The sequence below is a fragment of the Anguilla rostrata genome, chromosome 15 (genome assembly GCF_018555375.3).
Source record: "Anguilla rostrata isolate EN2019 chromosome 15, ASM1855537v3, whole genome shotgun sequence".
NCBI lineage: Eukaryota > Metazoa > Chordata > Actinopteri > Anguilliformes > Anguillidae > Anguilla > Anguilla rostrata.
Window position 1 is genome coordinate 31,034,013 of NC_057947.1, and position 20,000 is coordinate 31,054,012.

General features: G+C 45.3%; 2 protein-coding genes across 2 annotated transcripts in view; one reads left to right on the forward strand and one right to left on the reverse strand.

Moving 5' to 3' along the window:
• The window catches only part of LOC135241306 (beta-galactoside alpha-2,6-sialyltransferase 2-like), a 13,498-nt gene extending 7,217 nt beyond the window's left edge, over positions 1–6,281 (forward strand). Inside the window, exon 4 of the mRNA XM_064311563.1 lies at positions 28–6,281. Within this exon, the coding sequence (XP_064167633.1) occupies positions 28–279 (252 nt within the window). The 3' untranslated portion in view covers positions 280–6,281. The remainder of the gene's footprint in view (positions 1–27) is intronic.
• On the reverse strand, positions 3,816–17,739 carry LOC135241307 (opsin-3-like). The gene is made up of 4 exons (XM_064311564.1): positions 16,485–17,739; positions 8,354–8,676; positions 6,564–6,862; positions 3,816–3,900 (listed from the first exon to the last, which is right to left on the reverse strand). The coding sequence occupies exons 1-4, from the start codon at positions 16,840–16,842 to the stop codon at positions 3,816–3,818; spliced, it is 1,065 nt and encodes a 354-aa protein (XP_064167634.1). The 5' UTR covers positions 16,843–17,739.
• Positions 17,740–20,000: the final 2,261 nt, after the last annotated feature.

Below are 20,000 nucleotides of genomic sequence, written 5' to 3' on the forward strand. Positions count from 1 at the left end.
TGAACTGTGACCTGTGTGTGACTCTTCGCAGGAATCCTCCTGATGATGACCCTGTGCAAGGAGGTGCACGTGTACGAGTACATCCCCTCGCTGCGGCAGACGGACCTGTGCCACTACCACGAGCAGTACTACGATGCGGCCTGCACGCTGGGGGCCTACCACCCGCTGCTGTACGAGAAGATGCTGATCCAGCGCATGAACACGGGCTCCGAGCAGGACCTCAAGAGGAAGGGCAAGGTCACGCTCCCTGGGTTCAGCACCGTCAGGTGCGACCCCTGACCCCCCTGACCCCTGACCCCTCCCTCCGCATCAGGGGGGTCCCCTCGCCAAAACCGAGTCCGGAAAATCGACGCAATAACCCGTGACGGACGGGTCAATCTCCACGGGTGATCCGCCCTGGCCTGGGGTCACATGATTTGTCCAGGCCCGGTCGATCGTAGAATAGCGATAGCGATCGTAAGTTCGCCCGTGAGATTGAGCCTGGGCCAGCCGGGAACAAGCCACCCTTTTTATAAAATAAAAAAAATAATCACATTGAACCGGGGGGGGGGGGGGGGGGGGGGAAATCAACTGGTCCCCCAGTACAGGGAAAGGGAATTGAGGTCGTCTTTCTCTGCATTTGCTGAGCCCGAATTAAAAGTAATAGCTGAAAAACGGAGCTTCGTACTGGCCAACATAGCAATAGAGAAAACCCTCTTGGGGCAGTAACTCGGATATGTGGATGTGCTTTACTGTGGCAAGCTCTGTTCCCCTGTGGATGGAAGGATCTGTGTTATTTAATATTTTATATTCACTGCAAGTCTGCCGGGGAGGTTGGAAGTGCATTGGAAGTGCGTTGTGGCTTCCTGCTGAATGTCACAGAGACTTCCGCAGCAGTACAAGCCCGGACAACGGGCAACGATTTGACTCGTATTAAACCATCAGACGCTGTAGGCGTCGGGTGGCTGGGTGTAAATGTTTGAATACGGTGAATTTCATGTTTTGTCAACAGAAGGATGCTACTGTAAGGTCTTTTTTTTTTTAAAAGCTGATGTTAATGTACATATGTAATCTTACACCTGTCAGTTTCAAATACTTTATCTTCGTCTCATAACACCTCCCTGCCAACATATCGCTATATCAGTCACGATATAGTTTCTTCCACACTGCTCTTTCAGGCCCAACACAGACCTGCAGCAGTGCTGCTTCTCCTCGCAATATGACAGTACTTTTTGTTGTGTTGTTGTAAAGCGTAGAGCCCAAAGGCCTGGTAGCATGCGCTGCCAGAGTTCAGTCCCGGTTTTTGCCACGCCATGTCGCGACAGGGGGCCGTGTCACGATTAGCAGGCGGCTTCCACAGCTCCGAGCCTCGCGATTGGCCCTCGCGCTGCACTGGCCTCCGTCCGCGTGTGCCTGGCGTGTGCGTGTGCCTGGCATGTGCGTAGCGTGTGCCTGGCGTGTGCGTTGCGCGTGCCTGGCGTGCGCCTGCCGTGAGCGAGGCGGAATTTAAAGGGGCTGTTAGTCCCCTGGGGCAGCCAGCTGACCAGGCTGCTGAATGTCCCGCACTGTATTATTTCTGCAAAAAGCTCCCCGTGTCTTTCCCCAGAGAGAACGTCCCACGGTGTGCAGCGTTCCGTCTTCAAAGCACGTGTTAGCTTTACATCATGAATGATTTCAAAATGTCAGGCGCGCGTGTCTGATGCTCTGCTGGGTCCAGGCGATGATGTGTGCACTTGAAGACTACAGCACAAGGTGCACAAAGCCTTTGAGAGCCCCCCGGTTGTCTTGTCGGACGCAGAGAGGAAACTTCCGGGTCGGTGTCGCAGAAGTAAGTTACATGCTTCGTGGTTTGGAACGCTGTGCATAGCTGGTCGCCAGAGTTCCGCTGGGATCCGTAAAGTTTGCGTCCCGTTGAGGTGAGTGTGAGGTGAGGTAGCCCTTCACGAATTTCAGAAGCAGATTCCTAAAATTCGGCATGGCACTCGGCAGTAACGGAGAGGGTGTGGCATTTATGTACATATTATTAACACACGCCTCGATACAGTGCAATGAAGCCAAAAGTTCCTGACCTGTGCGAGTGTGAGGAGGTGTTATGGTGGTGATTTGTTGATTTTTTTCAATTTTTATTTCTTCCAATATTCCAACTTGTTCTTTTCGACTTCCTATAAGTGTGTGCTGCTTGCCTTGAATTACGGTGGGGGTGGGGTGGGGGGAGGGGGGGGGTCAAGGCTTTGGAGGCCCAGGGTAAACGGGTACAGCTGTCCCCATTGTCCCCATGACTTGCTGATTTGATCCAATCGAACGGTTTTACTTTGGGCAGTGAAGGGCTCTGATTGGTTCAGGAGTTGAGTTCATGAAGCATCACACCCCTGTGTTTTTTGTTTTTACATGCCAAGGTTTTGTTGAGAGGAGTGCACCTTTATAAATGCTGTTGCTTTAAAGCTTAGGTCAAAGGTGATGTTTGTTTTTGGGTGGGGGTGGGGTGGGGGGGTTTGTCCTGACCATGTTTCATTTCATTTTTTTCTTTTTCTTTTTTATATATCTGGCACCAAGGTGCCTTTTCACGTGGCCATAGTGTGCACTACGCCCTGCAATGGAAAGTACATGGCGTCGTGGAAGGTGCTTCAACTGTAAAGTGACTTTTTGGCTGTTTAAAAAAAATAAATAAAAAACCTGCTGAACTGTGGCAAGAGGTCACCACGCCTCCACCCCCAGGAGAGGGGCTGCTTAAATAGACCTGTTGTGTTGGAACTGCTGGAACTCCTCTGAAGAATCCCCTAAATCCTGCGTGGGACACATTTTTAAGGAGTTACCCACATGCTCCGACATCCTGCCCCATCGCGGATCTTTATTCTCTATGGTCCTGGAGCATTTCAATGTGTTGGAATCTTTTTCTGTCTAGCCCTTATGATGTCATTTGTGGTGGTGTTCCGTTTTTGATGATGTAACAATGAAGGAGGAACCCACAGAGAGTGGGGCTGTTCCAGGATGCGGGTTATGGTTATAGTGAGGCCCTGGGGTCAGTGCTGTCTGGTGTTATTCAAGATGAGATGATTGAGTGTTATATTTATGTGGTAATGAATCTCAAAGCTGAGAGATGCAGTCATCAAAGGAATGTTACCTTTTCTCAAACGGAGATACCTCCACAAATATGTTAAGTGTTGAATGTCTGTTTTTATACACATATAGGCAGGTGTACACACGTGTACACTGTATGTGTGTGTGTGAGAGAGAGAAAGAGAGAGAGAGGTATTAATTTAAAAAGAACTCACTTATTTGAGAGCATGCCTTTGGGGGACAGATTCAATGTGAATTTTTGTCAAGATGTGGTCAACATAAATTTGGTGGTTCAAGTAATTACTCTTTGTAACGTGTGCGTATATGTCAGTGGTCTCCAACCCTGGTCCTGGAGAGCTACAGGGTCTGCTGGTTTTTGTTTTCACCTTAAAATCAGCACCCAATTGAGACCCAAGACACCAGGTGAGTTGAGTTAACTGTGTAATCAACTGCTCCAATTGATTCATGTGGTGCAGAGTCACTATGAAAACCAGCAGACCCTGTAGCTCTCCAGGACCAGGGTTGGAGACCACCGGTATATGTATAGGTGGGGCCCGGAGAAATAATTGTGCGCAAGTACACAATACGAGCTAAGTATGAGGGTGGCATCAGTGCAAAACAGCGAAATGCCTGTTAACGTTAAGTGTAGAGGAATTAATATATGTACGTACGAAGACGGGCGGGAAAACGATATTCTCATGGTACACTGCACACATCTGGATTTCATCTATTTTGGACACCTTGCTACTTATCTTCAGACCACAGGATCAGATTTCAGCCTACCGGCGCACGAGGAAGGAGTCTGATTTATCCGGCTCTGCTCTTCTGGCGGCTCGGGGGGTAAAGATCACAATCGAGCAGCCCCTGAAGACGGGAAGCACAGTGAGTCTGAGCCCACAGGCACGGGGGGGGGGGGCGGGGCAGCTGCGAGACATCATCGGGGGAAGAGGAGGCGGGGCTTAAACGATGCTGTATCAGAGGCGTCGGTCGGCGCGGATGCCCTCATTGAGAGAGCGCGTCGCCCAAAATGCACACGGGGCGTGCGGCGAACACGGTAAAAAACCCTGTTAGAAACGGGACGGCGGGAAGCTGAAGGTCTGAGGGGCAGGACACTCAGGACCCTCCCATACTGAGCCCTGCTGAAGCAGAGGACGAAGCTGGTGTTCTGCTGGGGAGATCCATTCGGAACACAGCAGGTTCACTCAGGGGGGGGGTTGTGGAGGTGGAAATGGGCGTCGTTACTGTACACCCGAGGAAGCCGTTGGAAACCGCCATTAATGGTCTGGAGAAATTGCTCCATCTCATGGTGAGAGTCTGATTGAGCTCGTCCAAGTGGTTTGAGTCTTCGGGGCGGAATTCGTAAAACCTTCGACTGACTCGTGCTGCCGGTAAATGGATTTCGAACGTCGTCACGTGCTCAAGTGGAACCGCGCGCCATTAATTTAAAAACATCCATCAAAGTAATTCAATAGCTCACTGGATATTACAGCCCGCATCTAATTGAAATAGAAAAGAACGTTGTTTTGCAGCCTGGATGTGGATACTTTACGAACAGGGAATTACCAATGGATTCATTATCAAATGCAACGGAAAAAATTTATATTTCTCAGTTTAACGGAAGCCAAATCGCTGCTTGTCTGTTACAAATTCTGATATCTGATGCTATGTTGTGTATCTTGTGGGTAGTTTTCACACACAGTTAATCCATGAGAAAAGAGGATGTAAGCCGGCTGACGCAAAATTCAGAGCATTGGAGAACTGAAATGAGCATAAAATGTATTATTATTTCCAATTATTTCTTTGGGCCTTGCATGTACAGCACGCACAACTACAAAAAAGGAAGTGTTAAGAGAATATAGTCATGTAATCCTATGTTCAATCAAAATTGTCTTTAAATTTGTCTTTAAAGAAAGCACAAGCATTATACCTTTTTTTTTTAGTTGAATGAAGCAACTGTCTGTGAAGAAATTAATTGTTAGTCAAAGTTAAAGGAGAGCACTGGTCATTTAAATTTTTTCAGTAGAAACAACATATCCTGTGAAAATACCAAAAACCAAAAATGTTTCTGCCCAGCTTTCAGTACTTTTAGACCTTTTCCTATCCCATTTAGCATTCAACCAGGAAAGCCATTAATTTCAGTTTTGCGCTGAAGTCATCAAATACAGCTGAGAGAGGCATAATTTTCATTTTAAGAAAATCTTTCAGTGAAAAGTACACGGGCCAGGTTCTTTGCAATGGTAAATTATGCTGATCAAAGATACAGTATGTCTCTTAATTGTTCATAGGCTAAACTCATCGAGAGTTGGACAGAAACATTATCGGTTTTGGTCATTTCATCGGATGGGTTGATGATACTGGGGGAAAAAATGGAAATGACAGTTATCCTTTAAGGACAAGTGTTTATTGAGTCCCAGTACAGCACAAATTGATGGGCTTTTTCCTCGTGCACATAGGCTGTAAGTAAGAGCAGGGCTTCCCGTTTGCCCTGTCTGTCAGTATTGATGCCATGTGTTTATTTTCTACCATTTATGTGACTTTAAAAAAAAAACTTTAAAAAAAAAAAACTTTCCAGCCACTGTGTAAATAAAGTGTCAGTTAATTAATTAGTTGGCATTATGTCAGGTAATTGGAACACAATGCAACGATTTGTTTGGAAGCATTTAAATACAATATAATGCCTTTTGCTATTATGGTAGAATTCTGATACTGTGCCAAATAAATATCTTTGGAAGTAGTACTGTAGTCATTTAGTATTGGTCACTGGAGACCAATTATTCTGGAAATGTTATAAAAACACAGTCTGCCAGACAGATGTCTTCTTACTGAAAAACTAGTTGATACACTTTTGCTTGATGCATAGAATAATGCATCATTTAGTGAGGTTCATTACTTGATTTAATTTTTTTTTTTTTTTTTGGGTATTCATATGTAATATGAAATGACTGCACTGCAGAGACAGCTTTTGAAATGTTATATTCAGTCAGTTTTACTATTTCTCAGCACACGTTTGTACAGCCTTAACTACAGGTAGGCATAAAAATGAGTAAATGTAATATCGTTAGTAAGTGAATCAAATTTCAACTGCCCCCGGGCATTTAAAATATTTTGATTTGTTTTTACCGTTTGATCCTTTTTTGAGGAGATTAAAATGGGTTTGTACTGATCATTACCGTTTGTATACAATTTACAGGTTTTCGTTGTTTAATTATTGTTTTCTACTCTGTAAATAAAAATACTGTACATGACGCGTGTGTTCGTACATCGTTTACAAAAGAAGATTCACCCTTGAGGAAAATTGTGTCATTCTGTCATCCTGTCTGCCATCTACATTTGAAAACTTAACGGACCCAGATGGTTGTACATCTAGGGTTAACAGTGCTGCTGCTACATCATAAGGCTCTTACAAACTTATAGTAGTGAATGCAGAATCTTAACTATCTCTGGATAACCGCATCTGCTCAGTGACGACAATAATAAAATGAATAGAAAGTAAACCGGTCCTGAGCATGACCGCTTGGACACAGAACCTGCGGGGACTGGACTTCATTTCCCACGATGCACCAGAGGAGTCTCGGGGCAGCGCGAAGCTCACCTGCTTGTTCATGAGGATGTAAATGAGGGGGTTGATGACGGTGCTGCTCTTGGCCAGGAGGGAGGGCACCACGCTGGCGATGGGCGAGATGATGCCCGGCGGCCCGAAGGTCGCCATCAGCGCCACGACTCCGTAGGGCACCCAGCACAGCAGGAAGCAGACCACGGTGGCGATCACCATGGTCAGGATGTGGTACTCTCGCCTCCGAGCGGCCGTCCTCCGGATCTTCCCCACCTGAGGCGCGCACACAGAGCTGTATCAGAGAGGCTCATTTCGTTAGCGTAGCTTACAACTCTCCTCTCATGTCTGCTGTGGCTGATTTTGTGATAAATTAAGTCTTTTACTCAAGATGAATCTGTTGCCATCTTATTAAAAAAAACAAAGTAGGGTCAAGTGTTCAGGGTTTCCTCAGGTTTAATAATCCGCCAGGCCTTTTCAGGGCAAACCCGAAAAATAATTAATCTGTCTAAATGTGTAGTTGCAAACTGTGCAAGCAGTTATGGCTAATAGCATTTGTCCATTGTCTGCCTGTGACCAGCGCTTACTGTGCCATGTTTCTGGCATAGCGCCGCCCTACAGGAACCCGATGATGTTTTCGTTTCACCTTTCAGTGGTTGTGTGTCAGTTACACATTTACAACTCCATCCCTTGTTGCAAAGCAGCCGACAATACCAAATTTTTATTTATTACTTTTTTTTTTTTTTTTTTTTTTAAACAAAGCATCTGGCCGAACGTTGTGTTTAGGAATTTACAGAATCAAAACACTACACATATGGCCATTTTAATGAGCCATCGGAGATGTTTATTTCTTTCAATATGTGCACATATGTTCCGTGCACATATTATGGCATGCAGATGTTCCGGAAAACACTATTGTATACAGTTCTGACCTGGAGCACCCTGAGATTCTTTGACCCATTTTTAAACTGGTGAGCCGTTGAGGAGCCCTGCAGCTCTGGCTGTTTTTGGGGTTCGGGGAGCCCCAAAAACTTCCTCTGCCACTCGCAGGCCTCGCCCCCTGGGGACGGCGTGAAAACCGCCAGCGTTGGGTTTGTGCGTTACCGTGGTGACGCGTGCGAGCGGGACAGGTGTGGAGAGGAGATAACAGCCAGAGGAAATGAAACGACATTGTGCCAGGAGGCCTTCTCCCCTCCATCCCACCAGTTAGCCCCCCTTTCAGGCGGCCTCAAATATGTGCTTTGCGTTTTTAGAAACGGCGTTCCCCAAGCCTGGTCCTTTACGGTTTCACTTTGTGGATTATCTGCATGTCTGCATGTGTGCTTCTGTTCAGTCAACAGGCGAAGCACCACAAAACCGATTTTCATAAAACAAGGAACCCACACAACCCCTCCCCCCAAAACCAGAATGGGGAGTTGCTCTTTAGGCACTATTCTATTGCATGGATGGACCCCAAGGTCTAGTATCTGCTAAAGCACTGTTCTAGTACATGGATCGTCATTCCAAATTGGGAAGAAAATAAAATACTTTTTTTAAAACAAATGTGTAATAAATAATCATAATCTTAAGTAGGGAAAAGCCATTTCCGAAAAGATAATTTACCTTTGATTGCTGTTTAGGCATTAAGACATCCTGTTGATAAAAATGAAGAAACAGTCTGACTGATGGCCTCACTTTTCAAACCATCCACACAAGCAGCTGGGAAAAGGGCCTATTTGGCGATGATGGCGGGAGGGGGAGGGGAGGGGGCGCGGGGGCGGGGCCTACCTGCTTGACGGTGTACAGCAGCCGGCCGTAGCAGTACACCATGGCCGTGACAGGCAGGACGAGGCAGAAGATGAACAGGCAGATGATGTAGGAGTGGGACCTCGCCGTTCGCTCGGTCCACGTCACCGAGCAGCTCGTCCCCGCCCCCTCCAGACCGTAACTACTCCAGCCCAGCAGGGGGGGCACTGTCCAGAGCAGCGAGTACAGCCACGACCCGCCCACCGCCAGGAGGGGCTTGCGGTAGTTGGGGGCCCGCTTGTACACGGTCAGCGTGCTGTAGCGATCGTAGGAGAGCACGGCAAGCGAGATCAACGACACGATTCCTGAGGGGAAAGAGAGGGAGAACGGGATTGGACAGGAACACTGAGAACGACCAATAGGAGCTGTGCGTAAACAGTCTTCACGCTGCAACGATGGTGGAATTTCGATACTTGATACTCCTGCTTCAGTGGGGGAAAAAACACTCCTCCTATAAAAGAATATTGCAGCAAAAAGCTTCTGAAAGATATTTTTTTGATCTTCTTGAGAAGAGAAATACATTGTAATACACTTCCTTAGAACATCACCATTTTGGAAGTAAAATGAAACCATAAGGTACAAAACAAGACTATTTTTATATCTATTTAACTAAGTGTATCTTCACAGGGCCCTCCTACCTAAAGCATATATAACACTGAGTATGTCACTGCATTAAGGAACGGTTAAAGCAAATGTGTTTTGTGACGTGACACATGCCCTTTTATATTAATATTAATATATTAACTCCTTTTTATATTAATATTAACGTATTAATTCCTTTTTATATTAATAGGCCATTCTCACTGTTAACTGGCATAATGCACTGCAGCTGTTTATTAATGCTTTATAAAGTAGTTATGCAATGTTTATTAATGTATTACATATACCTTACAAAGTCGCACAAGTGTCAGTGCAACACAGTAATATTTACAGGTATTAGGCATCACCGTGTGAGTGGAAACAGTGTAAAACATACTTATTTTCAGATGTATAACCTTACGATCAAAAAATGTCAAAACAGTGCTCTGTGCTACAGGCTTTTTTTATGAATGAAAACTAAACCTGTGACACCAACAAACACAGAAAAGACAGAGAAGCAGAATTACACTTAGGGGGAAACACTGAATACATGCCTCCTTTTTTACTGTTTGTCATTTTATTTTGCAACGCGAGATTCAGCTGATGAGGCATTTTGTGTTTAAAAATGCATTAAGATGTCAGTGATGTCCTTCCTGGAGGCCAATTTCTAGTATCTTAAGAGCAGCGTCAGGGGATACATTAATTACCCTTGCAAAACAGAAATAGAAAACGCATTGTGTGCTAACATGGACAATATAATCCCAAATCCTGACATTACGCCCCTTCAAACTGCTTAAAGGGTAAAAAAAAAAAGCAGTTTGAAAAAAAGAACTTTTAATAAAATTGCTCTGAAGCTGTTTCATACATTTCAAATGTACTCTGTAACCTCTCTTGGCTGTTTGTGCTCGTTTTAAAACGCAAGCAGTAATTCATTGGTTGCCCTTCCATTTTGATTTCAGAAGTGAACTTCAATGTGGGCTTCTTGTGTATGCCTGTTTTAAAAAGTCCAAATACGATGCACATGTGGAACACTGTCCTTTTGTAAATGTGCACATATAAGTGTACTTAGTTTTTTAAAATTATTATTATTATTTGCTGTGTTACATGAATGATGGTCCACTGACAATAGGTGGGAGTTTTTTGGGAGGTTGCTGGGTATGCTTGGTTGGTTTCTCTCTAGATTTTAACAGCGTTAGACAGGGACACCCTCGGGTACTTCCCGTGCCCTTCTCCTCCACACAGGGCACGTCTGAGCTGTCTGGGTCCATTACAGCCTGGTAGCGTAGGAGCTCGCTGATGGAGCTGCAGGCACACGGGTGGAAGAGGAGCAGTGGACTGGTGCGTATTGTACCGTCATACCAGCGACTTTCCCTCCTGTTTCTGTGGCTCTTCGCAGTTCATTTATGTCATCAGAATCGCAAGGCTGGAGCTACCCCGGGACAGATCCGTGGGATGCTCTATTAGTGCTGAACGTACACCAGCCAGGTAATAATCATGAAGCGTATCACGAGTGTCACATGACAGTCACGTGACAGTCACGCCAAGCGTGGGACAACAATGTGGGAGACTCAACTGGCATTATAGTTCTCACCCCGCCAGATGTTTTTAATGCAGCCTCCGTAAAAGGAACACTGCATTTAAGATTAGGTTCGCGACCTCACCACTGTGGCTGACGTTGAGGACAAGTGGCACTTAGCGTTCAAGGAAAGGGCACATTGGGACCTGCGTGGGAGACCGCACTTGTTTGTAGAGTCTAAACCATTTTTTTTTTTTAAATATGCAGGTCGAACTCACCCGTAAAATAATGCTACTGCGTGCAAGCTGTGCAAGTCGCCCGTTGAGACCAAGTTGTCTTGACAAACCTGATTTTGTGAATTCAGGAATCAAACTGCGTGCCGTTTCCCTTTGAGTTTAGTGTTACGCCTTAAATCATAAGCATTATGCATCATCTATACTTCATGTGGTCATTTTGGTAATTAAAAAAATGTAAACCTCAATTACGACAGTGTTTCTAAGGGAAAATGTGATGCAGTCAATTCATTGGTTCAGCTTACAGCATCTAAATGTAAAATATTAATATGAACGGTTTCTTTATACACTGACAGCAGATAAGAATAACCACTGCATGGCTAGTCATAAGGAATGACTAATTAAATTCCTCATTTACACCAGCTTATGCATAACTAACCACATTTAATTTCCCCAAGCACATATCTCCGCAGAAAGAGTGTGTATTTGTGTGTATGCGATACATTAATTTAATTATTAATTAGGCATATATATGCTCATGTCACAGACAGCAGTTATACTGAAACACACATCAAAAGCGCACTGTTCATGTTATATATAAGTTACAAATTACCACATTGCCACCAGAGCAATGCGTCACACGACCCTTCAGAGTCTTTCTGGAACATTCCTCTGCCGTGTTTTCATAACACACACATGCAGATGTATTTAATGAACCGTACTGGAAAGAACCGATGTAATGGGGGGGGGCTGGAGCCTATCCCAGCATGCATTGGGCAGGAATACACCCTGGACAGGGCACACACACCATTCTTTTGTCATTCACTCACACACTAATAGCAATGGGCAGAGTCTCCAGTTGGCCTACCAGCATGTCTTTGGACCGTGGGAGGAAACTGGATTACTCAGAGCAATCTCACATGGACACGGAGAATACATGAAAACTCCACACAGAAAGGCCCAGGCCGGGATCCAAACCCAGGACCACCTGGGTGACATGTAGCCCTGTACGAAAAAGACTTTGGCTAAATTATTTTCCCGTGACAGATGACTTAAGTCAAAACTAGCCAACTTTAATTTCTCATTTCCTCTATGGCACCTGCGCACATCATTACATCATATCCTGTTTCTCTTGGGCCCGTGTGCGGGGAACTTCATCCCGCCCCAGATCAATTCAATCCGTAACGTCGGTGGCCGGCCGACTCATTGTGGAATAACGAGGACGGGCGCGACGTGGCGCGCCGGGGAATCATCAGGAAGAGAACGAGAGGCGCGTCGGCATTTGGGTCTCAGCGTTTCTGTTGCTCCACGGGGTGCTGGCTCAGCCAATCGGACACTTCGTTTATCCGTGCCGCGACCCCCCCCCCCCCCCCCATGCGCGCAAAGCGCCATCCGGCCAATGAGAGCCCAGCAGGAGGGACGCAGCGGAGAGGGGGAACTGGAGTTCAGTGCTGCTACGACTGCGATCCCGTCGGACCAATCAGGCTCCACGCTGAATACATAAGCAGAGCTGTGATTGGCTGAACATTCCCCACAGGCTCAACTCCGTGGGAGGAAGCCAGACTTTAAACGTTTTTCATTTTTTCTTTTATTGAAGCGTAATAGATACCAAAGTATAATCAATTAATCATAGCATATGGCTAGAGGGCTTAATATACGTTCAAAAAAGAATATTAAATAAAATGCACAGATTTACTGTCCTGATAGTTTCCTCTTTTCTGATGGAAAAAAAAATTATTTTTATATGTATTGTCTGGCTTCAGATTCAAAGAGAGGAAAGAGCAGTCTCGTAGTCATTAAAGGTGAATTAAATATTAAAAGCTCTCCCTCCCAGTCAGGGCCTGTGACTAAGGGGACATACTCGGCTCACAAAGAACCACCCCGAGGAATGTGAATGGTCTTCACCCAGATATTGGCATTAGTTCTGTGTCTATGTCTGTCAAACAGTTTGGGGGTGGGGGGGGGGGGAACTCTGGCTTGTGAGCCTGGTGGGGTTGCGGGGGAGGGGGGGGATGTTAAAAAGTTATTGTTCTCAAACTCCTCATCTCCCCACCAGAAGAGCAGAGAGAAGCAGCAAGTGGCAATATCTGTATAACATTTAGGCACTCCACACACCGTCGTATCTAATGTTATTGACACAATTTACACTATATTATACACAATCAATTTACACACCTGGATATAACATAACTCTTTGAGCTAGCCTATGCTTTCTGTGTGAACTGGACTTAATGTGTTCATGTCTATGAAGAACCGTTATAAAATGAGGCTTATCGGACCTATGTTTTGTACCTTCAGGTTGCATTTATTGTACGTCTCTTTGGATAAAAGCGTATGCCAAATTAATGTAATGTAATGTAATGTGATTTACTGAAGGCAGTTCAGATTAAGTGCCTTGTTCAAGGGTAAAATTGCAGCACCCCAACTGAGGATATGATGCCCAACCCCAGCGTTATAAGACCAGTTGCGCTAACTGCTATGCTACACTTTTAGCTCAATAAGGACGCTTTTTAGTGATTCAGTCACGATTGCGCACATACCTCCTGTTTGTTAAGCTTTTCTGTGTAGTTATAACCCTCTCACAACACGACCTGTTTGGTTCTATGCATCAGAGCAGTTCCAATTTTGCACCCACTGTCTTTTCTGCTTCAACACGGTCGGCCCTTTCAGCGCAAGTGATTGTTTCTTGCGGGAAAACTAAATACATATATAAAGAATTATCCATTCGAACGCAGCGGGTCTTCTCAATAATGAACACAACATACCTCCAAGCGTAATTCAACATAATAGGGTCTGATGCACTTGCTTCTATCGTTCGGTCGGACCTCAGCAGGGCTTCGTATAAAATATGTACTGAAAGGCGTATCAGAAGTACAAAGCGGAGCAGAGTGATGAAAGCAGCAGATGCGTGGCTGCCACGCGCCGTTTATAAATCTCCGGCTGATTGAGGCGCAGTGGGCGGTGGGGGGATTACTTTGTGACGAAGATATAAGGTGCACGGTGTTTATGAGAATGTTTCATCTGCACGCGCTTTTATGGTTCTAACCGTTAAAGTGCTGAACCCTCGTAGCTAATATGGGGCTTCACTTCTGCTATGAACAACAGCGAAAATATAGTTGAACTATGGAACTAAAGTACGATAGAAAAGAGTGTGTGTTTTGCCTACTGAAACCAATAAAGATTCCCTTCTTGCTGTACTGACGATATCTGATGTTCCTTCCTCCGCCTTATTATTATTATTATTTAATTATTATTATTGCTGTTGTCACTACTCACAAGCACATGGACTGTTTCCTGGTAATGCTTAGCACAGACATGAGATGGCGCTCTCTTTTGGGGAGAGACTTCGGGAGTTTTCTCGCAATGAAGTTTCGGTCGATATAATTACCATCGAGCGATCAGGCGAAAAAACGCAAACAAACCGGGAACTTGCGTCATGTGCATCCACCGAACAGAGACTCAATAATTTCATGTAAACTCGGCGGCGTGTAAACGTTTCGGTTGCCGGAACAAAGCAGATGGGCGCCGCTCAGAGACGGAAGGACGGTGACCTGTGAAAAGTTCATGCGAAGAGTGGCTGCAAGAGGAATCAAACGTCAGACTTCATTGCATATTTGCGGGAGCATAGTCCACCATTCTGTGCAGAATTTAAGGTAATTTTGGCTTGCAGTTAACTAATAGGTGGCTGGGTTACTATCGTTAGCTCAACTGTCTGGCTGGCTTCTTTCCCCACGTGGTCATAAACCAATGTCAGACGGAACCGCGCGCGCGTGGTTCAGGTTTTTTGGAATAAAGTGCTTAAAGATAGCATTGGTTTATTCATAAAACGGACTTAATTCATTAGTTGCCGTAAGTTAGGTGGATTGCTTAATTAATGAACGGTGTGTGTTTCTGTGTGTGTGTCTGAATCCTCGCCCCATTTGGAGCGAGCTGTGTGATCAGCTGTGTTTGAGCTCATACTCTTTGTGCGCTGAACCATTATCATGGTACCATTGTTATTGTCATGTCACCACCATGGCGTGCTCTTATGACGCTTTACGCTGTACTCCTCCCATGACTCCTCCTACCTTCACGGGTCTGTTGTGTAATGGAGAAGCAACAGGTGACACGGCACGGGTAGGATACGAATGCTTGCCGTCCTGTAACGTGCCATGCTGGTCAACGGAGAAGCGCCATAATAATCACAATCACACCCTCTTATATTCATGACATACATGCACTTTGTGTGAAAGTAATATACAATGAAGTCACCCATAATGTTTTTGGTCAGCCATTTTTTTCTAGATTTGCCACTGTACTGTAATGTGTTCTTATCCTGTGCTTTGTCTGTTTTTATAAAAATCTGTTCTATTTTTGTGACTGCGCTGGTGACAAAGTGAATTTCCCCTCTCAAAATTAATGAAGTATGTCATCATCATCATTATCATCGGAATACACAATTTTAGATTTGTAATAAAACAATTCACGCGTGGTTAAAGTGCACACTCTCAGTTTTTATTTAAGGGTATTTTTATACCTTGTGGTTTCACCATGTAGAAATTACAGTATTTTTTATAAGTAGCCATATGACAGTGACTCCCCCCTCAGAATTCATACACACACACACACAGATGTGCACACAAACAGACACACACAGATGCGCATGCACACACACATACACAGACGCGCCCGCACACACACACGCCAGCTCCTGCCCCCCACGACCCTCTCACCTCTCTGACAGTCTCACGTGCTGCCTCACCTTCTCCACCATCTGAAAACAAAGGCTCCGCTCAGCTCTGTTACCCCACGTGTGAAACACAGCCTTACAAATCCTCCACCAGCTGCACGGTGAGGGACTGAGACCCCCCCGCCCCCACACACACACACACACACACTTGACTTGCACTAGTACATCACAGCGGGGGCAGATTCCCGTCTTCCACCAGATTAGCCCCCCCCCCCCCACACCTACCGTCCCTCTCACCCCTCCAACCCCACCCTCACCCTGCCACCATCACTCTCCATGTGCTACAAAGTCTAGACTGAAGACCATTGTTCCGAGACGGCAGCACTCACTGGTTTCTGTTTCAGCCTGACGCCTCGCCAGAAGACTACAGCTGTGAACGCTTTTGCGCTCGAGGGCGGAGAGCAGCCATGCCGGTAATGGTCAGGTCGCATTCAGAACGTACAGTAGAGCTCGCGCGCTGCGCGATTAGCCTCCAATGGAAAGCCATCTCAACCACAACTCGCTTTTGATGAGCCATGCAAAATTGAGGTGCCACGTGAAATTGCTGCGTCAGTACAAATTAGTAGCGTGAAAATGTGATCTAAGTGGATTCTGGAATTGTCTCGTGAACTTCTTGTTTAGCCCTAGTTTGAGTGTGAAGGATCTCCAATTACTTGAGCTGAAGGTTTCTCATCTTAGCCTTCCACTTGGAGATCTCAGTGATATTGCTGAATTTTATCCCGCAATTTGACATGTTTCATAACGCGAGCGGAAAATAAGGCTCATTCTGCCTGACTTGGGGGCACTGCTTAATGGTCTTTTAGAAGACTAGGCTGTTTCACCACCCGTTGTAGAAAAGCGGGAAAATTCCTTGTACTAAGCCCTACGCGGATATTGTTTTTTGTAGTTTAATCGGTTGATTTTCTGGGATTTTGCATTGAAAAACGAGACTAGTTTCCAATGTCTGGACAGGAACTTCCAATCTCTAGACACGCATGCCTTATTGTATCTAAATAGCAAGCCCGCGTGCCGGTGGTTCACGTATAAACAGAGTTTCGTAAACACAAAGCCACTCACCGAAGCATGAATTGATGAAGCCGTACCACATGCAACCGTGCGCCCCGGCCAACCACTGTCCCCGAACGCTGGAGGCGAAGCTGAGGGTCGTGCCGAAAAGGCACACCAGCATGTCACTCACGCTGATGTTGAGGAGAAGCATGTTCACCGGGGTCCGCAAAGTCTTGAACTTGCAGAACAGGATCAGAACGATCAGGTTGTTGAGGAAACCAAAAATCATGATACATCCCAAAAACACGGATACCACGTTGTGCCCCGTCCTCGAGAGCGTGTCGTTCCTTCCCTGATCCTGCAAAGCGAATGGGTCCTGTCCGCTTGCGTTGGAGCTATAGTTTTGATTTGTCTCTTCCGAAAACATCGTTCGCTGTATTCCAAAAAGTTAGAATCTCTTTACTTTATAGGCACGCGTTTGTTCGGGGGAAAACACTGAATACTGCGCCTAGCTTGAACCTTCTCCACCCCTAGAACGATACGTGGACGATAGCCTATAGTGAGCACGCAAAGTAGACATAGTCGAAAAGAATTTGCGTCTTTCCACTGCAAACCAGAGTTTTACACATGATGAGGTATAAAACCAGGACCAGTTCGTTATTGGATGTAAGATTCCAAACAAGACATTGTACAACAAACTGTCATATGCATGTAAAACGCGAGCACAGGATCTGAAATAAGTTATTTGTTTTGGACTAAGTTTTCATTGTTTTGTAAAATAAACAACGCAACTGCTACTGTTGCCAGCGTGGTCCTATCCACGGAGTCCCGTTGCGCGAGTACACTTACAAGCATGTGGTTCTGCTAAATGACAGAGTGTGTTGTTGTTCTGCTGTATGATATCCATCGGAGTATGTGTTATTATTTCTGTTTTCCCTCATCATAGCGGCTTTTAGTACGTGTTTGTTTTTTGTCAGTAGCCTACAAGCACCTTGTCAGTTCAACTTCTCTGTATTCCAAATTTCGTGGTACTGACGTGAAATGTAAAACTTTTGAATGACCAAAAACATTGGGGCGTGCGTGCGTACCGCCCGTAATTATTTGTGGCATGATAATGATAAAAAATATTCTTATTGATAATAATAATGTTGAATTCAAAATAGAGAATCTAAGCCTACAAGTAAAAAAAGGTAGCTAATACTTGCGTAAATGTGAATATCAAAGCGGTTCGCGAGGCCCCCCCTCGGGCACATCTGAACGAAATCCATTGCCCGTTTTTATTCTCTCAGTAACAGAAGCGGCTTGCTCTCAGTGCACCCGCGCCTGTGCTTTTCAGCCTCAGTGAAGCGATAGAAAGCGGCGCCGTATATAAGGTGACTGGAACGTAAGACGCTGACGTCACGAAACACTGAGACAGGTTACATACTGCGTTTGGTGGAGTCTTCCTGCGAAACTCCACGTTGAATTGAACTGCCCGCGCTTTTGCTGGGTTCAGTCAGTATATCATACAGAAATGTAATTACTCCAAGGAACGTGTTAATGAGCGAGGGTAGGTTAATATGGAGAAGTCCCATATGAGTGATCAAAGCGCGCCTTAACATTATACCCAGTCCACCCTCGCGCTAGGGTCTCGCTCCAATGAACAACAATATTGCAACATATTGACTCTATGTTATATCGATCGCAACCTGTATGCGGTTGAGGCGAATAATTAATTAATTACGTTATTACAAAGTGGTTAGTCCTATACTTTGACAGCAGAACAACGATGCATGTTGTGTCTGAGTAGTTGTGATAAAAACGAGTTTGGGGTGGCGTTTCCAAGCTTGTCCGTTTGTGAATCCTACTGTATTCCTGATTCAGAAGCTAATGTGCAGGTTTGTTTAAGAGCAACCCGTTGTTCTTTGAGAAATTTTTCATATAGTTGTTAATATGTCCTCATTAAATATTAAGATTAAACATTCGCATTATGTCCATGCACCGACAAATATTTGACATTTAAGATAAGATTACTGTACCCAAGAGCTTGTTGGTGGAAAAGGATTCACAGCTGTTGAGAGCTGAAAGAGAAGTTTGTTGCCCCATAATACACTTTGTCTGCATGCTTCTGTAAGCTCTAAAATATAACTAATGATAAACTTGATTTGTAATGATGCATTTTAAAATCTAGGATTAAATATTGAGACTGAAGTGACTACAGTTTCTGAGTTTAATTACCCAGGCAAGAGTAACCGCTGTGTGGTAGGGCCACAAAATAGGCATTTTCTACAGGTACACAACCAGAGCTGAGTCTATTGTTTCTAAGGGTGAACCCAGAAAAGTTATGGTAGTGTGGACCAACGCCTGCGTTATAGAACAAGCGTGAATCCGCAATAGCTGCGACCGCACACGCGCATGCATCCACGTGTGCGTGCATCCACGCACACACCCTCACACAAACACGTGACCTCTTCTTTGGCTCGTGACCGACCTTTCCACGAAATCTTGTGCAAATCTGTGAATCCATTCGGGAGTTATGCGCCTTTTTTGCGATAGGCCACGCCCATCACCACGCCCCCTCTTGGTCAATCGGCCTGAAAGTTACTCAGCTGTACCTTCCGGCCATGGCCAACCTCCATGCCTAATTTCAGCCTCCTGGGGTGAAAACTGTAGCTGCTACGGGGTCAGACACTTTTGTGGACCAACCGACCAATCAACAGACCGACCGACCGACCGCAGGCCTCCACTGACCTCAGATGTCTGACTCAGTGCATTAAGAGGACCATGAGATTCTGAGAGTGAGAGTGCTGGGCCACACTCAGTCTGCCCCTGATCACGACCTCATCTGTTCCATCATGAGCTCAAAGGCTCAGCTTATCCTAGATTCTGAAGAATACAGGCCCGGATCATTCCTTAGTTTTCCCAGACCATTCCCTGCACTAGTTTCCATAGGTTAAGCAGCACTGTTCACTGTTATGGATGGCAGTGTAGTATAACGGGTAGGGAGCTCTTCTTGCAACCTAAAAGGTCACAGGTTCGAATCCTGGGTAGGACACTGCCGTTGTACCCTTGAGCAAGGTGCGTGACCTGCATTGCTTCAGTTTGTATCCAGCTGTATAAATGGATGCAATGTAAATGCTGTATGTAAGTCGCTCTGGATTAGAACGTCTGCTAAATGCCCGTAATGTAATGTAATGTAATGATATGCACGAGTATTCACTGATACGCACCACTGTTCACTGATAAGTACCAGTGCTCTTAGCCTCACAGTTGGAGGTGCCCGGTTAATTCAGACGTTGGTTAAAGGGACATCTGAAGTGGCAAATGCACGTATTACATTACATTACAGGCATTTAGCAGGCTACATAGCATTTACACCGCATCCATTTATACAGCTGGTTAAGTGCATTGCTTAGGTTACAAGACCACCTCCTTACCCAATATACTACACGGCCGCTGCTATATATATACAGGGAAGTGTCCTGTGCAGTAGCTTAGCGTGTGGCAGTCAAGCTGAGGATTACTCAAGGAAAGCATGTTATGTGTACATGATTTACTTTACAAGGACGTGTAGGCAGGTTTTCATTAATATATACATTCAAGTCT